Below are 27,181 nucleotides of genomic sequence, written 5' to 3' on the forward strand. Positions count from 1 at the left end.
CGGAGACGCAGAGACGGCCCGGCCGGGCGCCCTCGCCGCCCTCCGGCAGCCGCGCCGCTCCCTCCGCTGCCCTCCCAGGCCCGAGCAGCGAGGCCACCGAGCCGCGCGCTCCCAGCTTCGCTCGGACGCTGCTTCGGCCCGCAGAGGGTTCGTGGCCCGGAAGCGGCGAGAATTGGGCCCAGGACGGTGCGTCCCGCCTCCCCCGCGGCTGCTCGCACCAACAACTTTGAACAATGATCACCGTCAACCCCGATGGGAAGATAATGGTCAGAAGATGCCTGGTCACCCTGAGACCGTTTCGGTAAAGTTCCCTCCTGGTTGGTCTTTTCCCCGGGGGGCGCGGGATGGAAGTGGGCGAGGTCGGTTCCTGCGAGCGTGCAAGTCCCGGTGGCAGAAGGGGAGGTTCGCGCTTCAACCCCTGGTGATCACCAGTGGGGCTGGGCTGGGGAAACGGATGGGGTTGGGGTTCGGGGTGCGGGTGGGGAGGGGTGTGTTATTCGGGGACCTGTCCCGAGTTGGGCAGGGTTGGAGAGGACTCGGGGTGCAGAGGTAAGAATGGGGGCAGAAAACCCCCAGGTTGTGGTCGTGGGCCCAGAAAGTCGCCCCAGCCTGCCCGCCCCATCCCAGCCCCTCGGGGTCCTTCCTCACCCCGCGGACGGTCCTACCCGGGCGGCAAAGTTAGTGTGCGGCGCCTGGGAGCTCCCCCTCCGGTCCCTCCCGTCCCCCCTGTCTGCCCCTAGGTCGGCTACCCCCAACTCCTCCACCTGTGCTACCCTCTCCCCCGACTTTGGTGGCACTGCTCTCCTCCCCACGGGGCTCGGGCCTGGCTCCGACGAGAGGGTCCCGAGATTAGACCGAGGACCCGCTCATCCCGGGATTCGCCCCCGATCGCAGGCGTCGGAGAGGCGGGGGCAGGGGCGGCGCTGCGGGGCTACCGGACGGCTGGAGCCGGGGCTGCGGCGGAGCGTGGCGGGCGGGTGGTGGTGAAGGCGACATGCTTCGGGCGGCCAGCACCTGGGGGCCCAGGCCAGGCAGGGCTGGGGACGCGCAGGACTCACTGGACCCAGCCAGGGGCCCCCAGGGCCCAGCGGTGCCGGGTCAGCCCCCTCTCCTCCCAGGCACCCGCGGAGCCGGCCCGCAGTTGGGTGGGGAAGGGGCGCTGCCTGGTGGACGCCCGGCGGGGCCGAGTGTCACCCCCTGGGTAGCTGGTCAGCGAGGAAGCTAGGGGAGTGACAGCCCCGGCGCAGGGGCCGGACTCGGGACGCGGCCACAGGTGGGCTCCGGGCGCGGGAGGGAGCCCGCGAAGGCGGAGCTGGCAGGGGCCCTGAACCCTTGCCCTCCAGGTCTCGGCCAGAGCCCCAGTCCCACCCAGCCCCACTGTGGTCTCCCTGCCGGCTCCAGACGGGGATGGGGGCGGGGAGACAGTGGCTCACCTGGCGCCCGTCTCCCAGCATACCGGGCCTGCCTTCTGGGCCGAGGAGGCAGCCCCAGGGGACTGCAGGGGTCAGGCTGGACCGCTGCGGTCCAGGGGCCGGGAGGCCCGGAGTGCTGGTGCAGGCCCTGGGCGGTGATGGGGGCGTCGGGAGCCCATGGGAAGCAGGGCGGGAAGCGGGCGTCTCTGTAAAGGGCCTTGCTCCTCCAGGGAAGCCCTTGAATCCCTGAGCTGACTGGGAAGGCTGGAGGGTCCTCGCCCCTTCTCTTCCGACCCCATTCAGTTCGCGCCCTCCGGGCGACTGGATGTTTCCTAGCGCAATTGGAAGCAGCCTCGGGACCCCAGTACCACGGACAGCGCTCGCGCCCGAGGGCTGCTTCCCTGTCTCGTCCCGCCCTGGTTTTTTTTCAGGCCCTTATCTGAAGGCAGGACTGGGGGTGGAGCTGCATGGGTCCCCACAGTTGTGTAACTTCACCCCAGGGTCTCCCTGGGCTTCCCGGAGACCTGCAGCCATCAGTGAGTCCCTTCAGTTGAGGTGGGGGGCAGGCTCCAACCACAGCACCCCGGCTTGTTCATCCTCAAAGGCAGGCTGGGGTCCTGTTCTCTCTGGTTTTCCCAGGGCTGCTGGCAGAGTCTTTATTCCATAGGTGCCCCTGGAATGTTGCTTGAGTGGATACATAGATGGCTGAAACCATTCTAACTTGAGTCCACTCCAAATGCCCCCCAGCTGCCTTGGGGGACATTGAATCCCAGAATGGGGGGCTGGCAGAAGGAGATGCAGATGAGGTGTGTTGGGTGACTTCAGGCTAAAGTGGGTAGACACTGTTCTCTTAGCACAGTTGTTGGACCCTGGCAGGCAGCCCAGGTCCCCAGCTCTAAGTACAACTCCCTCACTCCCCTAGCCTCTTCCCCAGGGACTAGAGACATGAGTGGGGTAAGTCTGTCCTTGTCCTCAGATTGGGAGGACAAATAGCTGATTTCCCCTGGGATCTCCCGAGCATGGGACATCACCTTTCCTGTGCCATGACTGTGGCTGTTATCTCTAGAGCCTCCTGACTTCCTCCGAGGGACCCCAAGATCTGAGCCCCACCCCCAGGCTTGGTGGAATTCAGTGAGGTGTCCTTCTGCACTGAGGGAAGTGTCCCTTGTGCGGTCTCGCCTACTAAATCATGTCTCCTGTCCTTCCTGTTGAGGGTGTGGTCTTTGAGTCTCTCCTTGGGGAAGCTCCCAAGCACCTCTCTGCTTTGGGGTTCTCCTCCTCTCTGCCCAAATCTCTAACAGCTTCCTTTAAATATGGGCTGGGAATTTTGTTGTGCCTTTTATTTTCTTCTGCAATTTTGTGTTTTCTTTAATGGACCAAATTTTAATTAAATACTGCTCTGCCAGTTTCAAATAATGAAGATTAAAATGCATAAAGCAAGTCTTGCATAAAGACACAAACAAGTGTGGAACTTGAGGGTGGGGAGTGGAGGGGCAAAGCCCGGAGGTCTCTGGCATGACTTGTGGGGCTCTCTCCAGGGAGCCTGACTCCACACAAGAGAGAGTTCCTCACCCTATTCTGGGGTTGGTGGGAGGGCACCCCTCTCAGCTCTGCTGGTTCATCAAGTCCCCTGATAGGTTCAAGGTCCCAGAAAAGCCCCAAGGCTGTGCTGGTGAGCTCAGCTCTCCTGTTTGGGGCCTAGGATTGATGAGGGAAGCAGCAGGACCCTGGGTCTGGACTTGAGGGAGGAAGGGTTCTGTGCCTTGTTCCCTGCTGTCCCCCTGGGGTTACCCCAGAGCCTGGCTCCTGGTGGATAATCAATAACTACGTGTTGAAGGCAGGAACAGGAGTCCTGTTCTGGCCAGCTCTCCCTGCCACCCAGTGTGACAGCACACACACCTATATTACATCCCTTGCACAGGTATGAGGACACCCTGGCCAGTCCGTGGTGCAGGCTGATGACCCTGGGTGTGCCTGCCTAGGGGAGATGTGTGTTGGGGGGAGCCTGGACATGGGCCGTGTGACCCTGCCCTGGAGATCTTACCATCTAGTAGTGGAAGTGGTTGGGGGTGTTCAAACAAGCTCGTGACTGCTGCAGCAACGCCTCTGCGTACAGCACCGAAGGCGGCCTGAGTGACTGATAGGGTCCAGGTGGGCTTTGTCTGGACCAATTCCTTGCCCTCTGGCTGGCCTCGGGCCCTGCTGTGTCCACCACTGGTTCTCAAACTTTAGCATGCAGTGGAATCTTCAGGAGACTTTGCTAAAACAGCTTGCTCGCTCCACCCCAGAGCCTCAGATTCAGTAATTTGGGGTCTGGGCCCAGCATTGGCATTTCTAAGGAGTCTCAGGTGATGCCGACTGCTGGTCTGGGGACCACACTTTGAGGACTGCAGCTGTTAATGAACCAGCTCCGCTTGGAGGCTAGAGCCCGCCCGCCTCATGCCTAAGTGTGCGTCATTCTGCCTTGTGGTTTTTCGTGTGGCTCGGGGCCAGCATCTTGTAGTCTAGCTCTCTTTATCCTGTAGTGGGGGAGCCCTCCTGGGCCTGGAGCTCAGCCCCCATCCTTTCATTCTCCCTTGCTTCCTTCACTTATGCACTCATTCTTAAAGCATTTGTGCATCCGGTACTTGGTGGAGCACCGGAGCACGATGGCCCTTCCTGCCCTCCTGACCCGCCTCCTTCCTCTCCACAGGCTTTTTGTCCTGGGCATCGGCTTCTTCACTCTCTGCTTCCTGATGACGTCTCTGGGAGGCCAGTTCTCGGCCCGGCGCCTGGGGGACTCGCCATTCACCATCCGCACAGAAGGTACCTTGGTGGGGCAAGGAAGTGTGAGATGAATGAGGGTGTTTGTGGGTCAAAGAGGAAGTGCCTCTGAGCCTAGCCCTGTACCTGGCTTTCTGGCCACCCTGTAGGTGGATGTGAGTGGAGGGGGCCTGGGCTTGTGCTGTGTGACCCTGCATGCACTTTGGCTCTGTTCTGGCAGCGGTCATCAGGCTTTCTCTGGCCTGGATTCTCAGGCCAGGCTAGGCCTTTAAGCCAGGGTCTCCCAGGTCTCAGAAGAGGCTGCCAGTGTTGCTTCTTTAGTTGGGTGTCAGGGGTGAGAGGTCTCTGGAGATTACACCTGAACCCTTGAGGCACACATATCCTTGTCTTTGGCCCAGGCTGTGGCCATGTGGGGACGGGCCTGCCCATAGGCTTAAATGTCTTATCTCTAAGCTCTTGGGACACAGGTCCCTCCCAGGCCCCATCACTCCTTGCCCACATGATATTTGCAAGGCAGTGGAATGGAGATCAGAGCATGGGCTTTGGAGGTCTGGCGGGTCTGGGCTTGCATCCTGGTCATCACCTACCAGCTGTGTGCTGTTGGCCGAGTCACCTGGCTTCCCTACAGAGAAGGACAGCAGTGACCTTCTGCAGAGGTTGGATTGAAGGGGCTCACACGTGAACATTACCCAGCATGGTTGGTGCCACATGGCACAAGAGTGACCAACTGGGAGCCCTCCTCCTGAAACTGGGCCCAGCCCCACCTCATCTCACCTAAGGAGGGGTGGGGGTCAGAACTGAGTCCTGCCCACTGTATCATGGGGGTTCTTTTGGTCACTGGTCAAAAGGAGGGACATGGGGTAGTAGGGAAACTGAGGCAAGTGGGTTTCTGGAACTGTTTGAAGGCTGGCTCTGTGAGTTTCCCCTGCTCCTCTGGGGAAGTCTCTCCTTAAGGTCTACCTTCTTGAACTTGCAGGGCTTGGGTATCTGGCTCCCCTGTTCTCAGCGATGAATATTGTAGACATCCCAAGTTGAATAGGTTGTCATCTGGGTGGGTGCTGAGGGGCTCTTATTATGCCATCTGTCATCTCATCATTAGATTCATTCCTCTGGTTTCACATGCACTTCTTTAAACTTGCAAAAGCTCTCAGAAGGAATCTCATACTTATTAGTCATTCAAGCCTGAGTGTAAGTTAATTTATCCCGTCTCTGACTCGCAGAGATTCCTCAGTCTCTGAGCCTCCAAATTTTCCTCTGGTAAATGGGGATGGTAATACCCACTTCCCAGGCTCATCACGAGGCTGTGCTAAGATAAAGCATGGGAAGGGGCCTCAGCAGCATCTGTCAAACAGCGAACACTCCATCAATACTTAATGGATGTGTCGAGTTGGAAACAGGGGCACTGCAGCAAAGTGTGTTTATGGAAGAAGACCAAGGAGATGCTGGAATGTCTATGTAGGAGAGGCTGAGGACTGAGGTGGGCAGGGGTGGGAGAAGGCAGTCGTGAAGGTGCACCGGAAGGGTGGCTTGAGGGAGGGCTGGTGGGAAAAGTGGTGCATGGGAAGTTGGAGTATAGACAGAGATTCATAAAGTACCTGGGTGCCACCCCTGGAAAGGGGGTGTGCCTATCTGGGTGGGCTGCTACAGAGGCCTTGAGGAAACTGAACCTCCAGAATGGTCAGGGGTCTAAGAGGTGGGAATTAGGGGTCGGGGAGAGGAGGGGTTTTTGGCTGGGCTCTGGTTTTTATGCCTATCTCCCTAAGGGGGTTGGAGAGTCAAGGTAACTCACCTACCCCATGGCTCTTGCCCCATCTGGGCGGGATCAGGCTCAGTGGTCCGGAGTACAAGGGGTGTGGGAGCCCTGCTGTGCTCCATGCTGTGCAGTTTTGCTTGGGTATGGGATTGGGAGTCCAACCCTAGCTGCAGGTCTGGGTCTAAAGATGGATGGAACCACATAGGGGAGAGCACTTGCCCAAGGTCATACAATTGGACTAGAGGTGTGTGTGCATATGTGTGTACATGTGCATGTGTGTGCATGTGTGTGTGCATGTGCATGTGTGTGCATGTGCATGGGCTTAAACTTTTTAATGGGGTATAATATACACAAATGAACAATCCATGCAACTAACAACCCAGATCAAGGAACAGAACATGATCAGCCCCCAAGTGTTCCCATGCCACTTCACAGTCATTACTCACCCAAAGATAGTCATGACCTGACTTCTGATCGCATAGAAGAGTTCTGCCTGTTTTTTGGACTTCGTGAGCGTGGAATCGTTTTGGGAGTTGATATGGTTTGGCTGTGTCCCCACCCAAATCTCATCTTGAATTGTAGTTCCCATAATCTCCACTTCTTGTGGAGTGGACCCTATGGGAGGTAATTGAATCACGGGGGTGGTTTACCTCCATGCTGTTCTTGTGATAGTGAGTGAGTTCTCACAAGATCTGATGGTTTTATAAGGGGCTTTTTCCCTTTTGCTTGGTACTTCCCCTTCCTGCTGCCATGTGAAGAAGGACATGTTTGCTTCCCCTTCCGCCATGATTGTAAGTTTCCTGAGGCCTCCCCAGCCATGCTGGACTCTGAGTCAATTAAACCTTTTTCCTCTATAAATTACCCAGTCTTGGCTATGTCTTTAGTAGCAACATTGAGAATGAACTAATACAGGAGTAGTCTTTTTTGTGTGGATTTTCTCTCAATAGTACATGTGTGAGACTCACTATCTTGTATGTGGTTGCATACATATCATGTATGTCACTTGCACTTTTGCACTGTTTTTTATTTTTATTTTCATTTTTTTGCTGTGTAGCCTTTCATTGTGTGAGTACAACACCATTTTTTTAATATACTTTAAGTTCTAGGGTACATGTACACAATATGCAGGTTTGTTACATATGTATACATGTGCCATGTTGGTGTGCTGCACCCATTAACTCGTCATTTACATTAGGTATATCTCCTAATGCTATCCCTCCCCCCTCCCCACAATAGGCCCCGGTGTGTGATGTTCCCCTTCCTGTGTCCAAGTGATCTCATTGTTCAATTCCCACCTATGAGTGAGAACATGCGTACACCACCATATTTTTATCCATCCGATCATTGGTGGGCATTTGGTTGTTTCCAGTTTTGGGCTTTTGCGAACAGTGCTGCTATGAATATTTTAGTGCACGTCTTTTGGTAAACACATGTAGGCATTTCTGTTGGGTATACCTAGGAGTGGAGATTCTACATGTTGTAACGTTGGTTCTCAGACCAAGTTTATCCAAGCCAGTCTTTTCACATTTCCCAGGCCTCAGAAGCTGAGTGCCTGGAATACAGAACTGAAGTCTGGGAGAAGGAGGAGAAAAAGGGGCCGCTGAGAACCTGGGAGAGCTGACCCTGATTCACTTTAGATCCCGATTTGCAGTGTTCCCCGTGATTTCTTTCATACCCTTGGATCAAGCTAATTTGCTTGGGCAGACCCAAGGCAGGGACTCGGGCGGGGAAAGCAGTTTGCAATGTGGGTTTAACATCCTGATCCTGCAAGAGAAGCCCCTCAAACTACATCCCCACACAGTGCCTGGGGCAGCCCTGCCGAAAATCAAGGAGGTGCCAGCATTTCCACCTAGGAGATGCCTGAGGGAAGGATTAGGACTTCAAGGGAGGTGCTTGGCAGATTGCTTGGCTGAATCAGGCCTGGGAAGGGATCTTGGAAGTTCTGGGCTAGGGTTGGGTTGTTGGATAATGCACATTTTGTTACGTAAAAGAAATCTGTGGAGTCTAGACAACCCCAGAGCAGAATCAGGAGGAGGAAACCCTCTAAGGCCCTGCTATTTAGAAAAAAAAAAAAAAAAATCATTGCATTGGTCACCAAAACAATCTGTGTACAAATGGGAAAAACCATCTCTCCTCCCCGTCAAACCAGTGACAAGTGACAGAAGTGACAGAAGTGGGGTCCCACATAGACTGTGGCTGCGAAGGGGGAGGGAGGAGAAGGCTTTTCTCGAAAAGAAGAGCAGGGCGTCATTCAGCCTCTTGTGGACTGTGGTCTATGTGCGGGGCCTCCAGATTCTCCTCTGTGCCTCTTTATACTTCATGATAAACTCTGCGTACTTTGGGGGATGAAATGTGACTGACATCTCTTTCTGTATTCTGCACACTCATCTGAAAGATTCGAGAGAGGAGGCTGCATGGGGAATCATGACCCAGAGGAGATCTGACTTCATTCCCTCTTGCTGCATTTGGGCCAGGCCTGGACCCTGGGGAGGGCTTTCCGGCATTGCCCCCTCCCAGGCAGCTCTGCCCCACTTCCCACCCCAGGCCCTCTTCCTGTCTCCTGCCCTTCCAGCCCTTCTCTCCTAGGCCTCCTTCCCCATGTGGCTGCAGATAGGGCTGTGGGGCTGTTTCCTGCCCTCTGACTTGTCTTGAAGAAGTAGTGGTAGGAGTCTGGGCGTGGTGGCTCAAGCTTGTAAGCCCAACACTTTGGGAGGCTGAGGCAGGTGGATCACCTGAGGTCAGGAGTTCGAGACCAGCCTGGCTAACATGGTGAAACCCGTTTCTACTAAAAATACAAAAATTAGCAGGCTGTGGTGGCACATGCTGTAATCCCAGCTCCTCAGGAGGCTGAGGCAGGAGAATTGCTTGAACCTGGGAGGAGGAGGCTGCAGTGAACCGAGATTGCGCCACTGCACTCCAGCCTACGTGACAGAGCAGGACTCCGTCTTGGGTTTAAAAAACAACAACAACAACAAAAAGTAGTGGTAGGAGGCTGTGTTTTGGGAGGGGTCTGTAGGTTGGAAGTCCATGGCACAGCTGCATGTGTCTACTGCACCCTGCCAGACCTCCCAGGCCTCCTCCAGGAATTGAACCTGAGGAAGGCTCCCTGGCTCCGTGGATGGTTCTGGCTCTGGCCCTTGGTGCTAAGGGGCCCTGGGGCTCTTCTCTCAGGCTCAATGGATGGGGGGCCAGGGCCCAGAGGTCTGAGGGAGAGCCTGATGTGGCCTCCCACGGCCTGTCCTTGTCTTCTCTGCTGCCCGGAGCCCAGAGCGCCCGTGGCCTCAGCTGGTTTCTGTGGTGAGCAAGTCCAGTGAGACAAACGTGCACATTTCTCCAGCTGCACAAACACCCAGTCACAGCTCCCTTCTCAGTGCCAGGGAGGTCTCTGCTTTCTGGAGAGATGGGGGCTCATTCAATTTCCAATGGCAAAGGGGGGGGATGGGGACAAGAAAAAGGGGACGAAGGAGGATGAGAGAAACAGAGAGAGACACAGAGCGTCTGGGGAGGGAATGGAGCCTCCGTGGGTAATAAACACACCCCGTCGGTAGATGAGAGGATCTATTTGTATCTCCCAGCGTCCCAGCTTTCCTTATTTATATGGAAATATGGAGGGAACATGTGCCTGTTCTGAGATGTATCACTGGGGCCTCACATTAAATATATTTCAATTTAGCTGACGCCAAGAGTGGTGAAGTGACTCGGGGCAAGCGATGTCAGCTGGCTCTGCTGACAGTCCCAGGGCCAGTGGTGGCTTTTAGGGGAGTGGGTCACTGGGGGAAGGTCGGCCTAACCTGCTTCCCTCCTGGGTACCCACCCCCTGCCTTGTCTTTGGGCATTTTTAGAGTAGAAAATGTGCCTGGTACCCCAAGGGCTCGTTGGGAAGGGGCAGGGCTATCTCCCCAGGTCTCAGTGCTTTCTGGAGTTCCATGCCATCTGCAGAAGATGGGAGCAGCTCCTGAGCCCCTGGAACTGGGGGGTGGGACTCTTGCTGCCTTGGTCTAGGTGGGGCTTGAAGAACTATAGATGGGGGATCTGGCTCTGTGGGCATGGTCATCGTGAAACCCAGGCTGCAATGACCCATGCCTCTGTATGCCCTCAGGGTTTTCGTTTGTTTGTTTGAGAGAAGGTCTCGCTCTGTTGCCCAGGCGGGAGTGCAGTGGTGCAATCACGGCTCACTGCAGCCTCAATCTCATGGGCTCCAGCAATCCTCCCACCTCAGCCCTGAAAGTAGCTGGGATTACAGGCACATGCCACCATGCCTGGCTGATCTTTGTATTTTTTATTGAAAAGGGGTTTTGCCATGTTGCCCAGGCTGGTCTTGAACTCCCGAGCTCAAGCGATCCATCCACCTTGACTGCCCCAAGTGCTGAGATTATAGGCATGTGCCACTGCGCCTGGCCTGCTGCCAGCTTTTATAGGGGTGATTCTTTCTTTTCCCATTTCTCGAATCTCTGGAGGCAATTAGGGGAAGTCAGAAACGGAAGTCAGGGTGATAGGGACTCAGAGCTCCATGAGCCCAGCCCCCTCGTTTTACATGAGAGTAAATTGAGGCCAAGAGAAGAACGGTGACCTGCGCACCTGTCTGGTCCGTGGCAGAGCAGGCCTGGAGTCCAGGCTTCTGCCACACCCCTCTGGACCAGGCCCATGCCACCATGCTGCTGCTGCAGCCTCTGCTTTGTCGACTGTCAGGGGCCCCTGCAGCTCTAGGCCAGACCTCATAGTTTTTGGCCCATCAACTGTTTTTCAGCCTGTGCAATGGGGCTGGGAGCGTGGGGTGTAGGTGGGGAGCTGTGACCGTGAGGTTTGTGGGAGGGGCTCAGGCGATGGGCAGGAGCAGAGGAAGCTTGGGGTGGGCTTGGAGAGTGGGACCGGTACAGCAGCAGACAGGGTGCCAGGCCTGAGGCACTCCAGGGAACACAGCATCACCCCAAAAGCCATGCTGTGGGCTCAGCACTAGCGGGGTGCTGCATCTGCAGGAGCGAGCTACTGACCAGGTTCTGTGGTCAGTCAGCTGAGTGCTCTGGCCACAGCACCGCTACGGCATCCCAGCTGTGGTCTGTTATTCCTTTTTTCATCTTAGTCCTTTGGGGAAAGGATACTCCAGCCTGAGCTGTGAGCGACAGCCCACCAGGGCTGCCCAGTGAGGCCAGGCAGGCTGTGTACTGCACGACTCCATGATACCCTTCAAGTGGTCACAATACCAGTGGTGCCCCGTGGACTTGTGGAAAGCAGTGGCCAGGCAGGTCATCTGAGTCCTCCAGTTTTTTTAGCTGAAATGATGGGAATCTTTTCATTTACTCTGTGCTACAAGCACTGGTTGCAAGCTCGGTATTGAATTTGGATGGTGGGCTTGGGCAGGCATCTCTGAAATGAGAGTGATCTGAAAATGTAAACCATTGCCCCCACCTCTGGGAAGCTCAAAGAGAGAGCGAGCCATCTATATCCTGTTTTCATCCCACTACTTTGGAGAAGGACTACTCCAGCCCAAGCTATGAGTGATGGCTCACCAGAGCTGCCCAGATTAACCGATTGAGTGTGTAAGTGCGTGGGGAGGGCCTGAGAGGCTGGAGGGACCTGAGTTAGTGTCATTTCATGCTAGTGTGAAATTGCCCGCTCCCAGCTGAGTTTTTGAAAATCCACTCTGTTTTCCGTAGAGAGACTTGTGGGGAGGTCCTTTGCTGCTTCAGCTCTTGGGGTGGGGAGGAAATATGCCCATTTTCTCCAATGCCCAACCCCATCCGTGAGCCTTCCTGGGCATCTCTGCCTCTCTCTCCTCCTTTTCTTCTGCCCCCCACTTCCCCCCTGCTCCCATTCATGCCTATTCTTCAGAGCCAGGAGCCCTGTGTCTTTAAGGAAATTGCAGCTTCTCCTGTTTTGCAGCCCTAGTCTGGCTGGCATTTCCACGAGGTGTGAGTGGCCCCTCCCCAGCTCCTGTGGCCTCCCTTCTGACCTCAGGCAGGTTCACCTGGCAGGGGAGCCCCACCAGGGGGTGACTTATATCAGGGTGGGAACGCGGCAGCAGTGGCTGGGCCGGCCGGAGCCAGGGAAGAAGGACAGAAGCAAAGCAGAAATGTGACAGCAGCCGCGGTGATGCAGAGGCTGCCGGCTGCCCCTGCTCAGCTCACAGCCTCTAGTTCCTTCTCTCCTCTCCCTGCTCCGCCTCTTCTCAGTGGCCTCTCTCTTGTCACCTTCCTGGTGCTGTGATGTTGGTCTGCAGATGGGGCCTGTTATTCTTGCCTTGAGACGGGATTGCTGAAGCTCAGAGCCATTCAGTGACTGCCCCGGTCACACGGGGGTCAGCAGGCAGAGGCCCCAGGCCCCTTGCCCTCCCCAGGTGGGGTGACTGTAGTGTGCTCTACTTGGTCTCGGGGCTCCCTGGCAGGGCTGAGCTTGGGCGCCCTGGTGGTAACATTCTCGGCAATGCAGCTTTCCCCAGCTTCCCCAGCTTCCCCAGCTTCCCCAGCTTCCCCAGCTTCCCCGTCTCTCTTCCTCACTCTCCTGCCGAGGTTTCCATTAGCTCCCGTTTAAACTACTAACCCTCAAACCCTTGTCCCAGGCTCTGCTTCTGGGGAGCCCAACCCATGGCATCCTCCACTGAGCCCCAGCCTGAGCGTCAAAGGTTCGCGTCCCCAGGTGACTTGGCTCCTTTTTGGGGAGTGATTTCAAGCCCAACCCATAGGGGTTTGGGAGGAGCTGAGTTGGGGATTTTAGTGCCTGGAGCCCAGCACCCTATGGACTGTGTGGAGGGGCAATGTGAAGCCTTCAGATTTAATTTAAAAGGAAGGCGAGAGCTCGCTCCTGCACACTGGCACGTGCAGCGCTAATGATCGGGAATGATTAGAAAGGAAGCCGTGGAGGATTGCAGTCTGGCTGATGGGATCTTGGTCGAAATGCCTCATTTTCATTTAATTTTCTTCTTCACAAGGTCTCCCCTGCCCAGGCTGGGAGCAGAGGGAAGAGCAGGCGCCTCAGCCCCAGGGAACCTGCCCTTGTCAGTTGATCTTTGAGAACCCAAAGACCAGCTGGAGATTCAGAACACATGCATTAGGGTTTCCTACAGGAGGGTCCAGGGAAGAGGGATGGGGAAGAGATGGGGTTAGGGCCCAGAGGCCGGGCAGGAGAAGGAGGGCTGGGGAAGCAACAGGGCCCTGGGCCCCTGAACACAGGCTCCCAGCTTCCCTGCATGTCCGGATCCGTGAGGAGCAAGGAAAGTGCAGATTCCTGGGCCCCGGACCCTAGACAGTTGAATTGGCAAATCTAGACCAAGGCCCAGAAATCTGAATTTTAACAGCCTGGCTAGAAGATTCAGATACTGCTGGGTGATTGGCCGCACTGCTAGGAACCCTGATCTAGAAGTCCTGCCTGGAGCTTGCTGTTTGGGGGCTCTGGAGCTTCTGTCCCAATGCTGGGCCTTCTCTGCCATCTCACAGATATGAGGGTTGTTGGGCCCCAGGAGACCTCAAAGATTACATCTAAAGCTCCATTTTACAGTTGACAAAATTGAGGCCCAGAGGGCTTAGGAAATGATCCCAATGTCACATGGCTGGTGGGGACAGGGCTGCCCAGGGCTCTCACTCCACCACGATGCTGTTCTCTGCACCGCAAAACAATGCAGCAAAGGGGTCAGGAGCGCCTGGGAAGATAGGGCTGAGGCTGCGGTCTGGTGTTGGTGCTGGGGGGTTTTGGGGCCAGCTTTGTCTGAGCTGCCCCAGCCTGGACACCAGGTGGCCTCAGGTGGCCTCCAGGCTGCTCGGGCCTCCCCTAACCATACCCATACTCTGCCCACAGTGATGGGGGGCCCCGAGTCCCGCGGCGTCCTGCGCAAGATGAGCGACCTGCTGGAGCTGATGGTGAAGCGCATGGACGCACTGGCCAGGCTGGAGAACGTCAGTGAGCTGCACCGGGCTGGCGGCGACCTGCACTTTCCCGCAGACAGGTGAGGGGATGTGGGGAGGAGGCACGCGGAGCAGGGGAGCGGTGGCACCTGCCACTCTGCCCGGGATGCTGTCCGTCATCTCCTTTTGTGAATCTGGAGAAGATTTTGACTATATGGTAATTCAGCCCAGAGCGCACTTCTACCACCCAAATTTAACAACTGTTAACATTTTGTCGCATTTGTGGCCTGTTTTCCTCTTTAAATAAAACATCACAGATGAAAACTGAAGGGCCTTTTAACGACTCCTCCCTAGAGACAAGTGCCTCCCTGAATTTGCTGTGAGTTTTTCCAGTCCATTCCAAGCACATTTGCACATATGTTTAATACACACCCACATTATAAATGCATAGTGTGTGATTTTAACAAATTCCATGTAAGTGGCATCTCACAGGACGTATTCCACTGCCTTTTTTTTTTTTTTGAGATGGAGTCTCACTCTGTCACCCAGGCTAGAGAGTGCAATGGCATAGTCTCCGCCCACTGCAACCTCCGTCTCCCAGGTTCAAGCAGTTCTCCTGCCTCAGCCTCCCAAGTAGCTGGGACTACAGGTGCATGCCACCACACCTGACTAATTTTTGTGTTTTTAGTAGAGACAGGGTTTTACTATGTTGGCGAGGCTCGTCTCGAACTCCTAACCTCGTGATCCACCCACTTTGGCCTCCCAAAGTTGGGATTACATCTACTGCCTTTTAAATATTAAAAAAATATTTTTTTTTGAGACAGTCTTACTCTGGGCTGGAGTTAAGTGACATGATCTTGGCTCACTGCAACCTCTGCCTCCCAGGTTCAAGTGATTCTCGTGACTCAGCCTCCTGAGTAGCTGGGATTACAGGAGTGCACCACCACACCAGTTAGTTTTCTGTTCTTTTAGTAGAGATGGGGTTTCACCATGTTGGCCAGGCTGGTCTCCAAACTCCTGACCTCGGGTGATCCACCCGTCTCAGCTTCCCAAAGTGCTGAGATTACAGGCATGAGCCACCCAGCCTTTTTTAAAAATATTGTTTTTGTGATGATTTTGAACTCTGTGTTGAGGGCATGTTACTAATGTACCCCTGGCCATTTTTGCCAAGTAGAACTTTCTGGTTTATTTATTCTAAATATTCTCCTACTCCGGCCAGGATGTCTGAGAGCCCCAGAGTCTGTGCTGCTATCCTACATGCCCCAGCAGCATCTCCGGGGCACATGTGATGTGACATCCAAATCATGTGTCCTAGGTATATGAGGCATCTCCTGGACCTCAGAGAACAGGAGTGCAGGAGGTCAGGCTGTCCTGACTGGCCCCTAGAAGTGGATGTGGAAGGAGGGATTTTGACCCCACCCTATTCCAGGGAGAAAAGCTCCACTTTCCCTCTTTTATATATTGGAGTTCTTTATGACATGGATTTGCTAAATGTATTCTAGCTGCTAAAAATTAAACTTGAAACACACTTTTAGACAATTTGCAGAAAAGCTGTTTCTCAGCCAGCGTGTGTGATGGAAAAGCCAAAGCTCTAGGCATTTCTAAAGTACAGAGTTGGGTGAAACAGAAGGAAATGCTGACCCACAGGAGGTCACTGTGCCCACAGGAGGGTTGGAGGGACGCCTGCCTGAGTCAGGCCTGAAACACAGTGCGCCTATGTGGACTGGTGTGGGATCCTATGCCATGTAGCCTGCTAGTGCTGGGCTGTTGGCCATAGGGCTAACCTCTAACTGGCCTTGCCGATTGAGTGAATGTCCTGGATGCCTGGTGGGCCAATCTGGTGTGAGCATCATTACCCTCATATTAGCTGACATTTACTCAAAGTGCACTAAGCACCTGGCATGGTTCTTACTGCATAAGTGCCGTGATCTTACCTATCTCACAAACCATCTTACAGTTTAATCTTTAAGATTTAATTAAATCTTTACTCTCACAGAGGAGGAAACTTTTTCTCCCAGAGGAAGAAACTGAGGCACAGAGAAGTTCAGTAATTCACCCAAAGTTGCACAGCTGTAAGAGGCTGGACCCAGCTTTGGGTTCAGGCCGACTGGCTCCACAGCCCACATTTCTAAGCACTGTGCACTGTGCTCTTGATGATTCATTAAATATGTGGTTATGTGTGGTTTGGTTTTTGTCCCTTTCTAAGAGGTTTTATTTATTTATTTATTTTTTGAGATGGAGTCTTGCTCTGTTGCCCAGGCTGGAGACCAGCAGTGGCACGGTCTCGAGTCACTGCAGCCTCCGCCTCCTGGGTTCAAGCAATTCTTCTGCCTCAGCCTCCCAAGTAGCTGGGATTACAGGTGTGTGTGACACCATGCCCAGCTAATTTTTGTTTTTTGTTTTTTGTGTTTTCAGATGGAGTCTCACTCTGTTGCCCAGGCTGGAGTGCAGTGGCACGATCTTGGCTCACTGCAAACTCTGCCTCCCGGGTTCAAGCGATTCTCCTGCCTCAGCCTCCCGAGTAGCTGGGATTACAGGCACGTGACACCATGCCCAGCTGATTTTTGTATCTTTAGTAGAGACAGGTGTCACCATGTTGGCCAGGATGGTCTTGATCTCCTGACCTCGTGATCCACCTGCCTTGGCTTCCGAAAGTGCTGAGATTACAGTTGTGAGCCACTGCGCCCGGCCTAATTTTTGTATTTTTAGTAGAGATGGGATTTTGCCCTATTGCCTAGGTTGGTCTTGAACTCCTGAACTCAGGTGATCCACCCTCTCGGCCTCCCAAAGTTCTGGGATTATAGGTGTGAGCCACCGCGCCTGGCCTACTGGATTTATTTTTTAAAAAGATCATTCTGACTGCTGAGTGAAAACTCGATTAACAGGGTGGCAGGAGGGGAAGCAGCGAGGCTGTCGTAGAGATGAGGAGTGCTGGCAAAGGGATCTCAGCTTCCTTGGAAATCCCCCTGAGGCATGAGGCCATATTCTATTCCTCTCTGTGTGCACAGATCCTTCTTCTCTGACACTGTCTGTGTGCCCTCAGATCCAGCCCCTGCCCCCCGGCTCCATCTTTCTCCCTCGGATCCAGTCCTTTGCCCTTCTTTCATTCTTTCTGCTTTCCTGTCTGCCACCAGCTGTGCCTCTGACGCAGCCTTTGTCTGTAGGCCTGTTCGCCAGGTCAGGAGCAGGCCTTGTTGATCTCTGTTGAGGATACTGCTGCAGGCAGCAGAGCTGAGGGTCCAGTGGACCTGGACTCCAGATCTGCCTTCTTGGGCTGGAGGTGGTACTGCTGACACATCCAGTGGTTCTGTGATTTGTTCCAGTCCTGGCCTGTGCCTCCCTCCCCTGCCCTGCCCTTTGTCTCCTCCTGGGGAAGGAGGGAACTTGTTGGGGAAGGGGAAACACGTGCCACCTCCCAGCTTCCTCCTGGGAAATTGCAACCATCCATGTGGGCAGACCCCATCACACCCACAGGCAGAGCCATCAATTTCAGGGACACTGTGGTTGCTGGTTTCAGGGAGAGAAATGGTGGGTGTGTCGAGGGCCTGTGAAAGCCACCTGCTCACACGCCTCTGTGCACAAACACTCCTGCCTCCTCCCCACCCTGAACCTGACTCCAGGTTAACCAACCTGCAGCTAGACCGGCAAGAGTCCTGTAGGAGTGCCTGCTGCTGCGTTTCCAGAAAACCCACAGGTGCCTGCACTTGGATTCCCCACTTAGAAATTTCCTATGGCTTAGAAAAACACCTCCACTATTTTTCCTCAGCCCTTTTGGAAGCTTCTGGGCTGCCGCCTTCCACTCATGGCTGGTGTGTCCTCAGGGAAAGTAAATTTGTGATTTTAGCCTAGGAAAACATAATTAGGGAGGCAGATTTGCTGCAAATGGCATCGTATTATGTATCCTAAAGCCAAATAGTAATGATCTTTGAATTTTCCATAAGGCCATAAAACCACCGAAATTTGAGGCTGCCTGGATTGAGGAGGTCAGTCTGTATTTGTTGAATGCCTAGTGTGTGCGGAGTCTGGGCTGGAGATTTGAGAGCAAGTGGAGGGCACAAAAGAGATGGAATTCCACTGCATGCCTGGTGCCCAGCCTGGCCGGTGGCCGCTGGGAGTGGGGCAGACCTGGGCGGCCTTGGGCTCTGCCAGCCTCAGGTTCTTCAAGTGTGTTAGAGATGATGCTGATGGGAGGCCTGGGCCTTGTGCTCGGTGCTTGGAAGAATAGCTTGTCTCCTTTCCTTTCCTTGTACTGTTAGAGTCTAGAGAAAGGGGTGACCCAGCCATGCTGTGGGAGGCTTAGAATCACCAAGTCCCCATAGCACAGGGGGAGTTTGGGATAGCCTTGAAGGAGGGACGTTTTGACTGGGGAGACAGCCAGCGCTCTGGACAGAGGGAAGGAGCAGATGACCCTGCAGACCCAGACGTGGCTGAGCCCGAGGGAGGCAGACCAGGGAGGGGGGGCTACCTGGGAGCACTGTGGCTGGAGGACCTGGTGAGTGAGGGGCAGTGGTGGGCTTGAACCCTGAACTTTGGTGGCTCTAAAAACCATCTTCAGGCCAGGTGTGGTGGCTCATGCCTATAATCCCAGCACTTTGGGAGGCCGAGGTGGTCGAATCACCTGAGGTCGGGAGTTCAAGACCAGCCTGAACAACATGGAGAAACCATGTCTCTACTAAAAATACAAACATTAGCCAGGCATGGTGGCACATGCCTGTAATCCCAGCTACTCAGGAGGCTGAAGCAGGAGAATCGCTTGAAGCCGAGAGGCAGAGGCTGCAGTGAGCCAAGATCACACCATTGCACTCTAGCCTGGGTAACAGAGTGAGAGTCTGTCTCGTAAAACAAAAAAAACAAAAAACAAAACAAAACAAAAAAAAAACCACCTTTGTCCTCTAGACTCCTCAGTTTGTATCTTAAGCTGGGGCTGTAGCCCTGGATGCCGCTGCTCTCAGAATAGGCACCTGCCGACCCACCTGGGTGTCCTGGGAATGCTCAGACTTGGGGTCTCCTGGTTGCACCCAGGACCCCCTTCTTCCCCAGCCCCCATCGCAGGCTGTATCAGCGCCATTATTCCCATGGCTTGGATGCCGACCTTACAGTCACTCCTGACTGTCCTCTCTCATACGCTCACCCTGTCCCTCAGCAAATTCTCCCACCTTCAGAATACACCTTAGAAGCCCACCTCTTCTCACCCCACCAACTGACCCCAACCAGCTCTTCCCAACTCAGCAGCCACTGGGGTTTTTCTTTCACTCCCTCCCTCCCTCCCTTCCTCCCTCCCTCCTTTCCTTCCTTTCTTTCTTTTTCCTTTTCTTTCTTTTCTTTTTTTCTTTTTTTACAGAATCTTGCTCTGTTGCCCAGGCTGGAGTGCAGTGGCACGATCTAGACTCACTGCACCCTCCGCCTCCAGGGTTCAAGCAATTCTCCCGCCTCAGCCTCCCAAGTAGCTGGGATTACAGGTGTGCACCACCACGCCCGGCTAATTTTTTTGTATTTGCAGTAGAAATGGGATTTCGCCATATTGCTCAGGCTGGTCTTAAACTCCTGATCTCATGTGATCTGCCCACCTTGGCCTCCCAAAGTGCTGGGATTACAGGTGTTAGCCACCATGTCTGGCCCAGTGAGGTCTTTCTAAGTCATCGATAAGACCAAGTCCCTCCTCTACTCCCCTCTCCCTCATGGTCCCCAGCTCATCCAGGTCCTTCCAGTGGCTGCACCATGCCTGGCCCCATGTCCCTGTGGCTCCTCCTGCTGGTTCTGCCACTGTCCCTGGAACACAGTGATCTCAGGCTTTGCTTCCCCGGGCAGGTGGTAATGACACCGCACACAGCCCAGCCCCAGCTCTGTCCTTTTAACAGGGGGAGTGCATGTGTGCATGGGTGTATTTATGTATTTATTTTTAGTTTGGGAGAGAGGAGTCCTCTCTGTTCTCACTTGGGGAGGGGGCCTCCCCAGCCTCGGGGGTGGCTCTGGATGGAGCCAAGGAGGAGCTGAAGCAGAAGAGAGCAGTGCAAATGCAAGCCAGGCTGGATGCTGGGGTGGGGGCTCCATGTCCCGTGTGGTGTGTGTGAAAGAGACAGAGGCGGACACAGAGACACGGTGACAGAGAGGATCCGTCTCCCTGGCTCCAGCGCTCACGTTTCCAGCCGTGTGCACTCAGGTCTCCCGGTATGCGTGTCTGTAGGCACCTGTGTACGTGAGTCTCTGTGTTTTAAAAAGGAAAGTGATCAGTTTCATAATAAAATAACAGCCCCAGCAAGCACCCTAGCCAGCGGCCGGGAGATCAATACCCCCGTTAATTGAATGCAACTCTCATAAATCAGGAGAGGAAGTCAGAATTAAACCTCCTTCTGGAGGGTGGCCTGGAGAGTAAGCAGACTGGACCAGAATCAGTGGTAACCTCGTGGGGCCAGGAGGAAGGGACTGAGTCTCAGGGGCCTCTTTGGGGGACCATCCTGAAGGGAGTTGAGGATTGGGGCCTGCGAGGAAGTAGTGATCTGCCACTGGCCACCTGCGGAGCCAGAGTTCTCCGCTGGCCCCAGCCTGTTGCCCTAGGCCTCAGGTGGTGGAGGGAACAGAACATCTGGGTCTGGCATGTGGCCTGCAGTGTTGGCTGCCTCTTTGGTCCCCTGGGGCAGTGCCTGGAGGCTGGCTGCACGAGGTCGGCCTCGGGAAGAAGGGTGGACAGTGACCAGAGGCCTCGCTTGGCATTCTTTCACTTTCCAAGTAAGAAACGATGGTTTTGGTGGAACGCCTGGGGCTTAGTGGGTGTGCAGAAAATATACTGAGGCCCAGGTCTCCCATGCCAGGTGTATTGAGCTGTTTTGCAGAGGCAGTGAGGAAATGCAAGGCTGGTGCAGGGCAGTGTCAGTCCTGGGAGCTTGCCGTCTGACCTTGGGAAAGCCACTATATCTGTCAGACGACCTGGGACCTTGGGACCCAGGCAGGCTCTTGAGGTCACAGTGCCCATGGGAGGTGACTGAGCCCACGGGAGGTCACTGTGATGGGTTTGGACCCACCAAGGGGCGGCTTCAGCAGGCAGGGAGGGGAGAGCTCTCAGGGAACACACCAGATAGCCTGGGAAGTCACCGTTCCCTCTCCCCATCCCCGCCCAGAGCTGTCTGCAAACCCCTCTGGTCTCAGAAGCTGTCTCAGGCCACCGTGGGTACCTTCACTGGGATAGAGGCATGTGGTTGGCAGGTCAGGGCACTCTTTCAGCCAGTGCCACCCAAGGGCAGCCCTCGACCCCCAGGGCATGTTCTGGATTCCAACGGACTTTGCTGCAGAGCTGGCTGAAGTAATAATTATTAATCATCATCATAATTAATGATGATAATTAATGACAATAGTAAATAATAATAACAGTCACCCTCTATTGGGCACTTCTGAACTTTGAATGTCACCAGCAGCTTGGTGAGGAGGATCCCGTCTAGGTCTGAGCCAGGCCTGTGCTGTTAGCACAGCCCCGCAGTGCCGAGAGCCAGACCAACCACACAACAGCCACATTTATTGGGGATGGGATGTGAAAAAGTCCCAAGTTCCCAGTGCAGTCCCTGCCGGGCTGGGAGGGAGGTGGGATCCTTCAGGCTGCAAGTATGTCCTGTTGGCCCTGAGGGCTTCCTGATCATGATGAATGTCTCCAGCTTTTCTGTCGAAGGCAGGGTGGGACCGGAGACCTTCCCTCCCCTCTTATTGGCCATGATGTGGGTGCTCTCCTGGCCTGGCTTGGGGAATAATCTGTCACTACAGGATCGTGTGCCAAGGCATGGGCCAGACTCACCACCACCAGGAACCCAGGCCCCACTGAGTCCTCGGTCTGAAGAGGGACAGTGAGTGGTGGATCTCAGGGTCACCCCCTCAGCAGGGGCGGTAGTCCTGTTCTCGGTCCTTCTGAGCCATTGAAACCTCGGGTGGGGCAATTTCAGGGTTGGGAGACTCACTGCTTTCTGACGTGGTCCATTCTGTTGTTGGGCAGATCTAACTGGGCCTTCATCCAGAAGGGGGTGAGACCTAACTTTGACTGAATGTCCATTATGAGTAGTGATAATAATGATAGTAATAACATCACCAATAATCATTAAAACTAGGTATGAGCGCTAGGTATACCTAAGTATAGGTATACCTGTAACTACGTATAGGTGTCTTAGGATTTCAGGCTGCAATAGCAAAATTCCATGGCCTGGGGGGCTCATAGACAACAGACATTTCTTTCTTTCTTCCTTTTCTTGAGACAGGGTCTCCCTCTGTTGCCCAGGCTAGAGTGCAGTGGCACAATCACAGCTCCCTGCAGCCTCTGCCTCTCAGGCTCGAGCAATCCTGCCCTGGCCTCCTGAGTAGCTGAGACTACAGATGCATGCCACCATCCCTGGCTAATTTTTATATTTTTGTAGAGATAGGGTTTTGCCGTGTTGCTCAGGCTGGTCTTGAACTCCTGAGCTCAAGCAATTGGGCCACCTCAGCCTCCCAAAGTACTTGGATTACAGGTGTGAGTCACCATGCCCAGCCTCAAGCATTCATTTCTCAAAGTTTTGGAGGCTGGAGGTCTGAGACCAGGGTGCCAGCATGGTCAGCTTTGGGGGAGGGCCAAACTTTGGGGGATGGTCAACTTCTTGCTGTATCTTCACACAGTGGGAAGAGGCTGAGAGAACTCTCTGGGACCTTTTTTTGGAGACCGAGTCTCCCACTGTCACCCAGGCTGGAGTGCAGAGGCACAACCTCTGCCTCCCAGATTCAAGCAATTCTCCTGCCTCAGCCTCCTGAGTAGCTGGGATTACAGGTGCACACCACCACACCCAGCTAATTTTTGTATTTTTGGTAGAGATGGGGTTTCACCATGTTGGACAGGCTGGTCTCAAACTCCTGACCTCAGGTGATCCACCTGCCTTGGCCTCCCAAAGTGCTGGGATTACAGGTGTGAGCCACTGTGCCCAGCCAGGGGCCTGTTATAAGGGCACTAATACCATTCATGAGGGCTCCACCCTTATGACCTAATCACCCCTCAAAAGCCCCACCTCCTAATACCATCACATTACGGGTTAGCATTCCTTCCTTCCTTCCTTCCTTCCTTCCTTCCTTCCTTCCTTCCTTCCTTCCTTCCTTCCTTCCTTCTTTCCTTTTCTGGAGACAGGGTCTCCCTCTGTCACCCAGGCTGGAGTGCAGTGGTAAATCTCAGCTCACTGCAACCTCCGCCTTCTGGGTTCAAGCGATGCTCCTGCCTCAGCCTCCAGAGTAGCTAGGATTACAGGCACCCGCCACCACCCCTAGCTAATTTTTTGTATTTTTAGTAGAATCAGTGTTTCACCATGTTTCCCAGGGTGGTCTCAAACTCCTGAGCTCAGGCAATCTGCTCACGTCAGCCTCCCAAATTGCTGAGATTACAGGCGTGAGCCACTGCGCCTGGCCCTGGGGATTAGGATTTCAACATGGAAATTTTGTGGGGACACAGACATGGTTCATAGGAGCAGGCAAGGCAAGCACCTTCTATTGCTTACTCCTTCGCACAGCTCTCCCAGGGCTGCCTCCTTTGACAGACAAGGGAGCCAAGGCTCAGAGAGGCTCGTGGGTCCAGGACATGCAGCACAGGGCCAGCCTGGTGGCCTGGCTGGCTCCAAAGTTCTCGGTGCTTCGAACACAGGTTGTTCCTCTTCTAAGCCCTCCGTGGCCCTAACAGGCCTTGAGGAGGGCAGGAGGCTTCCTGGAGTGTGTCCCCTGACCCCACTGAATAAGAAAAGCCAGCACAGCAAGGCAGGTGTGGTATCAGGGCCAGGAGGTAGGAAGTCTCTTTTTGAGACAGGGTCTCGCTCTGTTGCCCAGCCTGGAGTGCAGTGGCTCAATCACGGCTCACTGAAGTCTCAACCTTCTGGGCTCAAGCAGTCCTCCCACCTCAGCCTCCAGAGTAGCTGGGACCACAGGCATGTGCCACCACACTGGCTAATTTCTGTATTTTTAGGGGAGATGGGGTTTCACCATGTTGGCCAGGCTGGTCTCGAACACCTGACCTCAGGTGATCCACCTGCCCCAGCCTCCCAAAGTGCTGGGATTACAGGCGTGAGCCACCATGCTCGGCCAGGTAGGAAGTCTTTAGAAGGACGCTCCAGGACTGTGATGGGCCAGTGGCCTTTGCCCCCCAGTGAAGCCCCAAGTGCTGGTCAAGAAGGAAACTGGCAGACCCTGTGTGGTGAGGAGAAGGTGACCTTAGGCTAGTCCTAGGGCTCCAGATGCAGGGCACTGGCACAGAACATCTGGGGTCCCCAAGGCCACCCTGAGGTTCAGTGATTTGCTAGGAGGACTCAGAACTCAGCACAGCCATGATTCTCACAGTGACAGCTTATTCCTGTGAAAGGATATGGATGAAAATCAGCCAAGGGGAGCGGCGCACGGGCAGGGCCGGGCCCTGGAGATCCACATGGAGCACCAGTGTCCCTCTCCCAGTGGAGCTATGACCACACTTGCTCTCCCAGCTACAATGTGGGACAACACGCATGGGTGTTGCCTGCCTTGGTGTCTAGCGATGTTATGGGGGCTCAGTCTCAGAGGCATGACTGACCACTCAGGGGCTGATCTCAGTCTCTGGCCCTTCCAGAGGTCAAGCTGAGGCGGTGTGGCCCGAGGCCCCCACCATCAGTCACAGGGAAGCACAGACTGTCGGGGGTGGCCCAAGGCCCCAGGTAAACAGGGACACTCTTATCAGCGGGACACTCCAAGGGCTGAGGGGTGAGCTCCCTGGAGCAGGTCCAGGGCAGGCCCTTCTTTTTTTTTTTTTTTTTTTTTGAGACGGAGTCTCGCTCTGTCGTCCAGGTTGGAGTGCAGTGGCGTGATCTCCACTCACTGCAAGCTCCGCTGCCTCCCGGGTTCATGCCATTCTCCTGCCTCAGCCTCCCTAGAAGCTGGGACTACAGGCACCCGCCAGCGCGCCTGGCTATTTTTTTTTGTATTTTTAGTAGAGACGGGGTTTCACCGTATTCGCCAGGATGGTCTCGATCTCCTGACCTCGTGATCCGCCCACCTCAGCCTCCCAAAGTGCTGGGATTACAGGCGTGAGCCACCGCGCCCGGCCCAAGGGCAGGCCCATCTTTCGGATGTGTGGGTGTGGACATGCTGGAGCTGCCCAGCTCACCTGTTACTGCACGTACAGTATGGGCTCTTGGGTACCTGCGTGTTCTTCCCTCTTGCCCTTGAGTGGCTCAGTGATACCCTGTGATGCGCCCCAGGGTCACCCCACACAGACACACCCTAGATTGCTCTCCCCTCTGACCCCTCTCCCTGATAACCTCCCTCAGGGAATCCTTGAGGCTGGGCCTGCGTTTGGTTCATCTGTGTTTGGTTCCTCTGTGCCTAGAGCCCAGCACCGAGCAGGCATGTGGTAAATATGTGTGTATGCACGTGGATGATGGGACCTCCTCTGGGGACACCCCTCCTGAGCCCTCCAGCCTCCCCTCTCCCTGACTCTCACGGGCCAGGTCTTCACTGTTCGTGTTCATGCTGCTCTGCCGGAAGCCACCGGTTCAAGCTCGCCTGGGTTAACAGACGTCCTCTCTTAAAATGCATGTAACGAAGGCAGAAAAGAAAAGAAAGGAAAATGGACTACAGGCAGGACCAAAGGGCTCAGGGGCATCTGTGCCAGCTGGAGAAGGACTGGGTGCACTTGGTGGTGGGAGTAAGGCCCAGTGGATTGTCCCCTGCCCCCCTGCCGGGGTAGATAGAATTCAAGGTTCATACCCTGTTAATGGATTCTACAGGGGTTAGGGTGGTTGTTGCCTGGGAAACTCCTTCTGCCAGAGCAGCTTCGGCCTCGCCTCCTGCCGGGCCTTTTGCTCAGTTTTGGCCTCGATCCTGATGTCCTGCCCCCACCCTGTGCATGGACCCCTTCCAGGTGAAATGGTGCATTCCTGCCTGTCTCAGAGCCCCCCTGTTGGCACCACCTTCCTGGGGTGTAAGAGGTGGAAAATGGATTTTCTTCCAGCAACCCAGCGTGTCTCAGGGCAGCCTTTTCTGATTGATTGAAGACAGTGTTCCATTTGTGGCTCTAGGCTGCTTCCTTTGCTGAAGACCAAGGCCTGGAGGGCCCTCGTAAGCTTGTAGGCACTGCAGTTGTGTCCAGGCATTCATTAGGCTCACCTGGCTCCCTGTTTGCCACCAGGAACATTGTCTCCAGCTGTCCCTCTCCAGCCATGTTGCCTGTGTAGCAGCCTTCTGTGCTGGGCGGGGTGAGCTTTGGGGCTAGGCTGCCTGGTTGGACTGATTTTCTCATTTAATAACTGTGTGACCCTAAGCAAGTCAGTCAGCCTTGCTGTGCCTTGGTTTCCTTCCTGATCTGTCCAATGGGGGCATTAAGAGGGACCAGGATGTTGTCATGGGCATTAAATGAGATCAGAGTATAGAAAGAGCTGGACAAGTGAGTGCTCAATACCGGTTGGCTGTGTAACTGTCATTATCGTTAGTGGAACGGTTTTCTCGTGTCCTCCTAAAAGTCTAAAAGAAGTCTTGCCTCCCTGGGCGGCCTTGTGATGTCCATAGAAAAGATTTTAGGCTGGGCAAGGTGGCTCATGCCTGTAATCCCAGCACTTTGGGAGGCCGAGGCAGGTGGATCATGAGGTCAGGAGTTCAAGACCAGCCTGGCCAAGAAGGTGAAACCCCATCTCTACTAAAAATACAAAAATTAGCTGGGCGTGGTGGTGGGCACCTGTAATCCCAGCTACCCAGGAGGCTGAGACAGAGAATTCCTTGAACCGGGGAGGTGGAGATTGCAGTCAGCTGATATTGTGACAGTGCACTCCAGCCTGGGCGACAGAGTGAGACTCTGTCTCAAAAAAAAAAAAAAAAAGATTTTAAATGGCATTGGTTTCCTAGGGCTGCTGTAACAAAGAAGCACAAACTGATTGTATTAAACCACCTGTCCCTAACCCCCTGGCATAGACTGGTACTGCTCCATGGCCTGTTAGGAACCTGGCTGCACAGCAGGAAGTGGGCAGCAGGCAAGCAAGTGAGGCTTCATCCATATTTACAGCCGCTCCTCATCGCTCCCATTACTGCTTGAGCTCCGCCTCCTGTCAGATCAGCAGTGGGATTAGATTCTCATAGGCTTGAAAACCCTATTGTGAACCACACATGTGAGGGATCTAGGTTGCCTGCTTCTGATGAAAATCTAATACCTGATGATCTGTCATAGTCTCCCATCACCCCCAAATGGGACCATCTAGTTGCAGGAAAATAAGCTCAGGACTCCCACTGATTCTACATGGTGGTGAGTTGTATAATTATTTCTTTCTTTTTTTTTTTTTTTTTTTTTTTTTTGAGAAGGAGTCTTGCCCTGTCGCCCAGGCTGGAGTGCAGTCCCCAGATCTCAGCTCACTGCAAGCTCCGCCTCCCGGGTTTCCCCCATTCTCCTGCCCCAGCCTCCCGAGTAGCAGGGACTACAG

At 54.5% G+C, this 27,181-nt stretch overlaps 1 protein-coding gene across 3 annotated transcripts in view; it reads left to right on the top strand.

The window, feature by feature from the left end:
• MGAT5B (alpha-1,6-mannosylglycoprotein 6-beta-N-acetylglucosaminyltransferase B) overlaps nt 1–27,181 on the top strand; it is an 89,718-nt gene continuing 62,537 nt past the window's right edge. Inside the window, exons 1-3 of one of the 3 annotated variants that reach the window (XM_017884928.1) lie at nt 1–301; nt 4,105–4,217; nt 13,717–13,864. In XM_017884928.1, the coding sequence (XP_017740417.1) occupies nt 234–301; nt 4,105–4,217; nt 13,717–13,864 (329 nt within the window). In that variant the 5' untranslated portion in view covers nt 1–233. Of the gene's footprint in view, nt 302–4,003; nt 4,218–13,716; nt 13,865–27,181 lie in introns of those variants that run through there. The other 2 variants (XM_017884929.1, XM_017884926.1) reach the window with 2 other exon arrangements.

This window comes from Rhinopithecus bieti, unplaced genomic scaffold, assembly GCF_001698545.2.
Source record: "Rhinopithecus bieti isolate Rb0 unplaced genomic scaffold, ASM169854v2 scaffold_13400, whole genome shotgun sequence".
Lineage (NCBI taxonomy): Eukaryota > Metazoa > Chordata > Mammalia > Primates > Cercopithecidae > Rhinopithecus > Rhinopithecus bieti.